The sequence below is a fragment of the Lucilia sericata genome, unplaced genomic scaffold (genome assembly GCF_015586225.1).
Source record: "Lucilia sericata isolate MDLA Ls3-8-SP2 unplaced genomic scaffold, ASM1558622v1 Contig005308F_arrow, whole genome shotgun sequence".
In the NCBI taxonomy this organism is placed as follows: domain Eukaryota; kingdom Metazoa; phylum Arthropoda; class Insecta; order Diptera; family Calliphoridae; genus Lucilia; species Lucilia sericata.
The window spans coordinates 8,347-19,106 of NW_023997504.1; the positions used below are offsets into that span (position 1 = coordinate 8,347).

Genomic DNA, 10,760 nt, shown 5'->3' on the forward strand with positions numbered 1-10,760 from the left:
AGAATTTTAACATTTAAAAAAATTAAAGAAATTTTATAAATAAAATATCACAATAATTTAGAAAATACTTTGAAAGAAAATAAAACAACATTTAAACGACGACAAAACACTCGTTTAGCGAAAATTTTTATTAAGACAGACATACAACACATAAACTACATATGGATACAAAGAAAAAAAAAAAGGCCCTAAAAGGGGTTGTATGACCAGAGAAATTTTTTTATTTAAATACAAAGACCCTGATGGTAAAACAGCTAAAAACCTCGAATGTCAATTTTTGGTGTTAAAAATTAAAAAAAAAATTGTTAAAAAAAAGTTTTATAAAAAATTTGGGTGCCTCAGAAGAATTTCGAAAAAAGGTGAAGAAATTTTAAAAGACAGTGAAAAGTGGCTTTAAAGGAGAGAGAGAGAGTATACAAAAAGAGAGCAGTGATAAAAGACGACAGCAATAAAAAGGTGACAGTGATAGAAATTTGAACTTTTTTTTTGTTTAATTTGCAAATTTTTTAGAAATTCTTTTTGTTTAAAGGATTTTTTTCACAAATTTGTTTTTAGAAATTATAAGTTTGTTGTTTTTTTTTAGAAAATATGACATTTTTGTAAGATATGATCATCACCTGATGTTGATTGTCAAAATGCGTTTGATTGATGAGGCCCATGCAACTGCTGTCGTCGTTAGTATTTGTATTAGAAGTTTTGTACATAAACTGCTTTTGTGGAGTATTATGGGTGGTACTGCTGTGATAATAAGTTGGTCCCATTATTTTCGATGTTGATGATGAGTTACCGGCCAGACGTGAACCAAAGCCACCAAGATGACGCAATGAGGCATGATGACTGGTATAGCGATGATAATGGCCGATATTGGTTTGTGTAGGAGGATGTAAATATGAATTGGTTGGCAGTGGTGGCGCTTGTTGTTGTTGTTGTAAAAGTTGTTGTTGTTGCTGTTGGGATGAATTACATGCTGTCGATGAGGATGTAGATGTTGATGGCAGTTTTTGTGGTGTGGGATGATGAAAGTGAGAACGATGTAAAATCGGTTCGGCCGACATGGGTCGATAGGGTAAACGTTGTAAAGGTCTGTTATTTTTTGTTTTTGTTTTAATAACATGTTTGTAGTTGCAATTTGTAACCAACATTTTTGTCAATTTAAAATTTTTGGTTTTTTTGTTTTTTTTTTAACAAATTGTAAAAAAGTAAAATTGAAGTTTTAAAGAGAAAAAAATATTGAAAAAAAAATTTGTCATTAATTTTTGTTGTTTTCTTTAGTATGGAAAAAAATTGTGCTTTAAAACAAAAGAGTACCGATTTTTCAAATCCGTCATGGTCATGCCCAGCCCTGAGTCCGATGAAGGACTTCTGCCAGTAGCCGCACTTACTTCCAAATCCACATCGGTTACCTACGTAAGGGTACACAACACGCAATATTCAAATTTTATTTAATTTGCTTCAAATTAACAATAGTTTTTCGTTAACGCAAATTCGTTTTTTGTATTTTCAGTTAATTTTAAAAGGTGCTGTTTGTTTTCAAACAAATTTATTATTTAATAATTTAATAATTTAAATAAGTGCTGTTTTATTATAAAAATCTGTTTGATAATATTTTAATAATTTTTATAAAATATGTTTATTTAAAGTGCCTTTTGTTTGTTAATTCTTTGAGTAATTTTCTTTCGGTGTAGTGTGGTGGTGAAATTTATTGAGGTGAATTTCTTTATGCTTAAAAAAGGTGAGTTTATTTTAGTTCTAAATTATTGCTGAAATTTTGGTGTTGTTTTCTTTGGTTACTTGTTGATAATTTTTGTTAAAAACTTAAACCCAATCTGGAGAATTTGTATTGTTTAGAACTTCCGATTTTCAAATTTAAAAATAAAGTCGTTGATTTTCAAACCAAACATTTTCTTTGACATACACTTAGCGACTGAAAATATTACCATACCAACTAATTATCATTGATTTTGTTTTTGGTACGAGAGTATCAAAGTCTGATTGACATTTCAACTAAAATAATGACAAGTAAATCTTTTCATACAGTTGAACAAACTGTCATGGAAATTAAGCACACTTTCGTTTAGAATTGCTACGAACATAAGAATTACAATAATTCCATTACAAAGGAAACCTTTTTGCGTAACACCGCAAACCTACTGACAATTTTGAAAATTGTCATAATTGACAGGTCATCATAGACACACATTAAAAAATAAAACCAGGTCATATTTCTAATAAAACAGTTATTGAACACGTTATGTGCAAAAACCACCAACAATTCATTTACGTACTAAAAACTAGTTCATATTTAAGTCTATAGTCTAGCCTTTAGTCTAGTCTAAACTCTAGTATATAGTCTAGTCTATAGTTTAGTCTATAGTCTAGTCTATAGTCCAGTCTATAGTCTAGTCTATAGTCTAGTCTATAGTCTAGTCTATAGTCTAGACTATAGTCTAGTCTATAGTCTAGTCTATAGTCTAGTCTATAGTCTAGTCTATAGTCTAGTCTATAGTCTAGTCTATAGTCTAGTCTATAGTCTAGTCTATAGTCTAGTCTATAGTCTAGTCTATAGTCTAGTCTATAGTCTAGTCTATAGTCTAGTCTATAATCTAGTCTATAGTCTAGTCTATAGTCTTGTCTATAGTCTAGTCTATAGTCTAGTCTATAGTCTAGTCTATAGTCTAGTCTATAGTCTATTCTATAGTCTATTCTATAGTCTAGTCTATAGTCTAGTCTATAGTGTAGTCTATAGTCTAGTCTATAGTCTAGTCTATAGTCTAGTCTATAGTCTAGTCTAGTCTAGTCTAGTCTAGTCTAGTCTAGTCTAGTCTAGTCTAGTCTAGTCTAGTCTAGTCTAGTCTAGTCTAGTCTAGTCTAGTCTAGTCTAGTCTAGTCTAGTCTAGTCTAGTCTAGTCTAGTCTATAGTCTAGTCTATAGTCTAGTCTATAGTCCAGTCTATAGTCTAGTCTATAGTCTAGTCTATAGTCAAGTCTATAGTCAAGTCTATAGTCTAGTCAATAGTCTAGTCTATAGTCTAGTCTATAGTCTAGTCTATAGTCAAGTCTATAGTCAAGTCTATAGTCTAGTCTAAGGTCTAGTCTAAAGTTTAGTCTACAGTCTAATCTGTAGTGTAGTCTATAGCCTAGTCTATAGTCTAGTCTACAGTCAGGTCTATAGTCCAGTCTATAGTCCAGTCTATAGTTTAGCCTATAGTCTAGTCTATAGTTTAGTCTATAGTCTAGTCTATAATCTCGTCTATAGTCTAGTCTACAGTCTAGTCTATAGTCTAGTCTATAGTCTAGTCTATAGTCTAGTCTATAGTCTAGTCTATAGTCTAGTCTATAGTCTAGTCTATAGTCTAGTCTATAGTCTAGTCTATAGTCTAGTCTATAGTCTAGTCTATAGTCTAGTCTATAGTCTAGTCTATAGTCTAGTCTATAGTCTAGTCTATAGTCTAGTCTATAGTCTAGTCTATAGTCTAGTCTATAGTCTAGCCTATAGTCTAGTCTATAGTCTAGTCTATAGTCTAGTCTATAGTCTAGTCTATAGTCTAGTCTATAGTCTAGTCTATAGTCTAGTCTATAGTCTAGTCTATAGTCTAGTCTATAGTCTAGTCTATAGTCTAGTCTATAGTCTAGTCTATTGTCTAGTCTATAGTCTAGTCTATAGTCTAGTCTATAGTCTAGTCTATAGTCTAGTCTATAATCTAGTCTATTGTCTAGTCTATAATCTAGTCTATTGTCTAGTCTATAGTCTAGTCTATAGTCTAGTCTATAGTCTAGTCTATAGTCTAGTCTATAGTCTAGTCTATAGTCTAGTCTAGTCTAGTCTATAGTCTAGTCTATAGTCTAGTCTATAGTCTAGTCTATATTCTAGTCTATAGTCTAGTCCATAGTTTAGTCTATAGTCTAGTCTATAGTCTAGTCTATAGTTTAGTCTATAGTCTAGTCTATAGTCTAGACTATAGTCTGGTCTATAGTCTAGTCTATAGTCTAGTCTATAGTCTAGTCTATAGTCTAGTCTATATTCTAGTCTATAGTCTAGTCCATAGTTTAGTCTATAGTCTAGTCTATAGTCTAGTCTATAATCTGGTCTATATTGTAGCCTAGACTTTATTCTAATCTGTAGCCTAGTCTTTACTTTAGTGTATAGCCTAGTCTAATCTATAGTCTAGTCTTTATTCTAATCTGTAGTCTAGTCTATAATTAAGTCTGTAGCCTAGTCTATAATGATGTCTATAGCCGACTGTCTAGTCTATTATCTAGTGTTTTCTCTGGACTATATTTTAGTCTTTATCAGAGTTTTTATTTAATTCTTTTTAATGTCATGTCCACTTAATTTATCAAATCAAGTAGTATTGGCATTTTTTTGAAATCGATTTTGCAATTTAATTAGCTCTAAAACTTTTAGTACTCTATAGCTGTAAAAACCAAATAAACAGTTTAATTAAATTATTTTAGCAAAACATTATTTGTTTATTTCGCAAGGTCAGTTAGTAACCAAAAATTTGTTTCACAGCTTAAGATTAAAAATATCTGTTAAGCAAATTGATTTCACAAACTAGTTAATGAAATAAATCGATTTGAAATTGATTTAATTAAACATTTGTTGAAGTTGATAAGAAGAATTTGAGAGTATTTTAAGAGAAAATTTTGTATAAATGAAGCAAAAAACTGACATTAATTTATAACTGGAATATTTTGTAAAAAAGTTAAAATCTGGAAATTTTCAATAAATTGTAAAATTTTGAAAATTTTTTGGAATTTTCTAATATCACTTTAATATCAAATCTATTGAATGTCTATTGAAATGTATACAAAATCAGCTTTGTTTAAGATTTTTGTTGGATTTTTCAAAAATTTTTAAATAAAGTTTTTTTTTTTACATTTTTTCTAAGTGTATGCCATAAGTTATATGTTTAGTTTGATTTGTTTTTAAAGAAAAAATAAAACAAAATTACTAAAACTATTTTTTAACATTTGCCAAAAGGAAAAACAAAAATTTATAAAAATTGACATTCGGCACTTATAAACAGCCTACACTGAGAGAAATCATACAACTACTTAGAAACAACAACAACATACAACAAAATAGTTAGAAAAACACAAGAATAGTAATATTAAAAAACAAACCTCAATAGATAAAAGAGTGAGTGATTGATTTAGTTTGTTTATTTTTTTTTTTTTTAACATTTTTATAACTTTATTAAGGGAAATTTTAGACAAAAAAGAAAACAAAAGTGATTTAAGAATAGTTAGTGTAAAGTAGTATAGAGTAAAGAGCATGCAAAGAGTTTTTTAATAATAACATTTTGTTTCTTTGTTAAAGTTTATAATAAATTGTTTTTATAATTTAAGAAATTTTCCAAAGATTGTTAATTTTTAAAGAGAGTTTTTTTAATATTTTCCAAATTTTTTTTCAAGAAAATTAATTATTGTCATATTTTTTAGGTTTTTTCTAAAAGACATTTCTTATCTATTGAGTGTTTTTTTTTGTAGGATTTAAAGAAAATTAAAAAGACAACACACAATTACAACAACAACAATTGTACTAAAACAACAACAGTTTTTTTTTTTATAGAAATTTTGTTAAGAAATAAGAAATTATAAAAGAAAATAGAAAATTCAACCAATTTTAGAAAGAATACACTTAAAGAAATGAAAATTAGTTTCAATTTTCAACTAAAATAGAAATTTTGTTAATTAATTATATAAAATTAGTTAATAATAAGACTAATACGGTTTTACATTTAACATGCTGTTTAGTAGTAATTCATTACTCAATTTATAATATAAATATTATTAAGCTTTTGTTAGGTTAGGTTTTCAAATAGTTTGAGGTTATGTAGTAAGTTAGTTTTTAGTAGTTTTTAATAGAATATTTGTTGTTAAAATATTGTTAATAATTGTTTTATTTTGATTAATAATAAGTGTCAGTGTCGTAGAACAAATCTTCTAAAAAGCTTACCGGCAAATCACGCGCACTTTCTCCTTTACGCTGAAAAATTAAAAACAAAAACAAAACACAGATAAAATTTTCCTTTAGTGGACAAAAAGAAAGCTAAGATACCCACCCTTAATCTTTCGCCACTATAAGGATCACGTTCTCTACGATAAACTAACTCATCATAACGAGTACGATCCTCAGGAAATATAAGTTCACGGATTTCCGTCACTAGTGTATGCTAGAAATAAAAAAAAAAAAAAAATAAAAACATAATTTCACACTAAAATTTCTGTCTGTGTTTAGCCACCACCGACCCACCTTTTCATATGTATCTAACATTTCTAATAAGACGGCTACAAAGGCATCTATGGTCATTGCTTTCGCACAATATTCGGCTATATAATACGAAAGACTTGCAAAATGGTGGCGGGGTAAAAGAGAGCGGGCCTTCTCCTCTACCATGGCGGTGATTTGACCTTTTCGTCGTGCTCTAAAACACAAAAATAAAACACACAAATTAAATAAATTAAACTTACACCAAAAAAACATATAATCTTTTAACCCACCTTGTCCCCGTGGGACTATAAGCATCATATGGCTCCATTTCTATGGAGGTACAGGAATGTGGCACTTTACCCACATCACGTATCACCAGTGACATACGTTTGTGGTATTTTAACTGACTAACAGCCTCGTCGTGGGTGACATCTTGAAATGATTGACCATTAACTTCGAGTATTTCATCACCCACCATTAAACCCGCCCGATCGGCAACACTCTCCTTATCCACGCCGGTCACAAATATGCCCAGACCATATTCAACGCCGCCACGTATCATAAGACCCAATGATTGACCCGGTTCTATTAGCAATTCGACACGGCGTATTCTAGAAAGAGTACAACGATTAAATGTAAGTTAAAAAATTAGCTTTTTCTTCTAGAAAGGGGATACAATAAAAAAGTACTTTTTGGTACATTTTTGGAAAAAGTACCATTTTGGACAAAAAAAAAAAAACAAAAATAAAAATTTTGAAATTTTTTTCGATAACAGTTTTATTAAATTTGTAATTAAAACAGTTTAAAACAAACTTTTTTAAAAAAGTACTTTTTGTCCAAAATAGTACCAAAATCAAGTTTAGAAAGAAGAAATTTAATATCAATAAGATTTTTAAGTACTTTTACTTAAAAGTACTTAAAAATGTTAAAAATAAACTTTTTTGAAAAAAGTACTTTTCGTCAAAAACAAAATTCGCAAAAAGTACTTTTCCAAAAAAGTACATTTTGTTAAAAAAAGTATCAAAACTAAAATAAAAGAAAAAATGTGTGAAAAACAATGTTAAAAATAAACCTTTTTGAAAAAAGTACTTTCTGTCAAAAACAAAATTCGCAAATAGTACTTTTCCAAAAAAGTACTTTTTGTATCACAACTAAAATAAAGGCAAAAATGTGTGAAAAACATGAAAAACAGCAAAAAATACGTTTTACATAAAAAATTTCTAAAATCACTTTTGCTACAAAGTTCTTTTATAGAAGTACTTTTTCTAAAAAGTACTTTTTGTCAAAAAAAGAAATAAAAAAAACACTTTTTTCAAAATTTTAACAAAAACAAGGAACGTACCAAAATAAACACTTTGAAAGAGTACTTTTTGTTACAAAAAGTGTTCTACCATAAAGGTACTTTTTCCAAAATTTAAATCATAAGTATTATTAATAGGAATTTATCACATTAAAAGTAACTTTTTGCAAAAAGTACTTAAAAATTTAATTTTTCTAAAAATTACTTTTTCAAAAATATAAACAAATTCGAAAACAAAATTGTGCCAAAAAAATTAATACATTTTTAAAAATTAGTATAAAAACTTTTAAAAAGTACTTTTTGCTACTAAAAGTACTTTTTTACAAAATTTAAATTAAAATTCTTAAAAATAGGAATTTTTTACATTAAAAGTTGCTTTTGGCAAAAAGTACTTAAAAATACACTTTTTGTAAAAAGTTCTTAAGAAGGCACTACTTTTAAAAAGTACTTTTTACAAAAAATGTACTAAATCAAACAACAAAAAGTAAGAATTGTACCATATTTTTCAACTTTTTCAAAATGCTTTTAAAAAGTTCTTTTTGTACCAAAAGTTTTCTACTCAAAGAGTACTTTTTTACAAAATTTAAAAAGTCTTTAAAAAAGAAAATAAAATATAATTTTTGCAAAAGTACTTCAAATTATATTCTTTTCAGAAAAGTACTTAAAAAGGTACTTTTTTCAAAAAAGTACTTTTTACCACAAATATAACCAAATGAATAACAAAAAAGTTTGTCGAAGTAAAATCTCATTCTCATTTCCAAAAACACTCACCGATCTCTTCGTTCACTTCTCCTTCCCCCATATTCCATGGGCGGTGAGGCGGGTCTACCATGACGATCCATCCAGGAGCACGTCTGCCGATATGGCAATGGCCCACCCGATGGTGATGTTCCTATACTGGCACCCGGTGGCAGTGCAGACTGTTGTGGCAGCAGGGGGGCCATCGATGCATACATGGGATCACGCGAGGGAGGACCAAAACCATGCAGTGGCGCCGTTGAATTAAGCGTAGGTGGTGCACGTACCGTCATACTGATTTGACGTGATGATTTCAATATCTGCACACATCTCTGCGTTAAGAAAAAATGTGGCAATAGAAGAGACAACAAAAAAAAAGACGAAGGTAGACAGACAGACAGAAGAAGAATGCGAAAACGAAAAGTAAAAAGAAACCGAAAAGAAAGGAAAATTAAAATTGTAACAGAAAAGTGTTAAAGAAAAAAAGTTTAAATGAAATTAATTATAAAAGAGAAACTTAGTAAAACTTATTATACAAAGATTTGTTAAACTTAGTATAAAAGAGTAACTGAATAGAAGTTGAAAAATATGTAATGGTGCTTTAATTTTATGGTGCAGTGTAATGATTATTTATATGTTTTTCTTTCTTAGGCTCACGACGTGCATGTTTACAACACATTTATTTATTTAATTTTGAAACAATTTTTAAGGCAACATTTAAGGATTTTTTATTATTATTGGAAAAAAATAGCCTTGAATTGTTTCTTATTTTTTTATTAAAAAAAATTACACTGAAATAAAAAATTAGTTTATTCTAAAAATGTTAAACATTTTTAATTACAAATTTTTTATTTGAAACTATTATAAGCAGCTGTTTAATATTTTTTAAATATTTTTTTTTTTAGATTTTTTCAAACTGCTTTTTCATAGTTTTTATTTCGCTCAGTGTATCGTATGAGAAATGTAAACTTAGTTATATAAAAAACACAAAAAAGGAAATCATAAACACATTTAATTGAAAGAGCAGGAAAATAGAAACAAAAACTTATTCTATTGCCAATTTTTTCTCAAAGTGTATTAGTGTTTTTTTTTTTCGATGTAAACAAAAATATCAAGTGTAAGTGTAATGATTACGGAATGAATTTAAAAGTGTCAATGTAGAAACAAAATCTTTCATAAAATCCAAAAAAATTGAACGAGTACCCGGTACTCACTTTCTTAAATATACAGTTCTTTTACAAAATTTTATCCAATCATAAATAGGAGTCTGTAAAAGTAAACATAAAACCCAAATTTTTCGCAAAATATTATAATTTCAAGCGAGTACCCGGTATTCACCTTCTAAATACAAGGTTTTTTCAACGAAACGAAATTGTAGCTATTCTCTGAACATTATGAAAATGTAACAAAATCTTGCACAAAAGCCTAAAAATTCAAACGAGTACCTGGTACTCACTTTCATATATATAAAATTTTTAGTTTAAAAAAATGCTGCAAGCGTAAAGGAGAGACCGTTAAAGAAAAGATAAAACCAAACATTTCCGTAAAATAACATAACTTGGAACGAGTACCCGGTATTCTAATTTTTAACGAGTACCCGGTATTTAACTAACTAACTAACTAACTAACTAACTAACTAACTAACTAACTAACTAACTAACTAACTAACTAACTAACTAACTAACTAACTAACTAACTAACTAACTAACTAACTAACTAACTAACTAACTAACTTTTGTTGCGTCGAATGGTTTTGCGTTTGTCAGGTTAACTACATCGAGCTCCCTTCCCTTTAATGTAATAGCTTTAAAGGGAAGGGAGCTCGATGTAGTTAACCTGACAAACGCAAAACCATTCGACGCAACAAAAGCTGAATTAAAAATATGGATGAGAGAATCCCATAAGGCCTCTTGGAATAATGAAACGGTGGGTAGAACCACAAAGATTCTATGGGGTGACCCTGATGGGAGCAAGACGAGAAATCTTCTCAAAATGAGCAAGTCTGAGGTTAGTATGATGGTACGTATTCTCAGTGGACACACAGGATTACGAGCACATCTATACAAAATTGGACGTGCGGATTCAGATGAATGTAGAGCATGTGGAGAGGACAGTGAAACTCTGGAGCACTTTCTTTGCCATTGTCAGGCATTCGTCGAAGTTAGATCCAAGTATCTTGGAAGTGATGTTATTTCGGAAATAACATTCTTAACCAACACCGATTGGAAGATTCTTAGGAATTACGTCCAGGAAACTGAGTTTCTGAACATGGAAAAATAATACATTCAGTGAACAATTTTTTTTTTTCTTGAATTGGAGCGCACAACAGGCCCGATAGTGGCCTAGGTGTATTTCTTCGGATTTGATGTAGTATACATCCTCCTATCAACCTAACCTAACCTAACCTAACCTAACCTAACTAACTAACTAACTAACTAACTAACTAACTAACTAACTAACTAACTAACTAACTAACTAACTAACTAACTAACTAACTAACTAACTA

The 10,760-nt window shown here is 29.3% G+C and overlaps 1 protein-coding gene across 1 annotated transcript; it reads right to left on the bottom strand.

The window, feature by feature from the left end:
- Positions 1 to 370: 370 nt before the first annotated feature.
- Positions 371 to 8,595, bottom strand: LOC119615472 (whirlin; the record flags this gene model as incomplete). The annotated part of the gene is made up of 8 exons (XM_037971476.1): positions 371 to 391; positions 618 to 1,083; positions 1,309 to 1,403; positions 5,962 to 5,991; positions 6,068 to 6,178; positions 6,259 to 6,430; positions 6,507 to 6,827; positions 8,288 to 8,595. Coding segments are annotated over 8 exons (1,524 nt in total), but the record flags the coding sequence as incomplete, so codon positions are not given.
- Between the last annotated feature and the right edge of the window lie 2,165 nt (positions 8,596 to 10,760).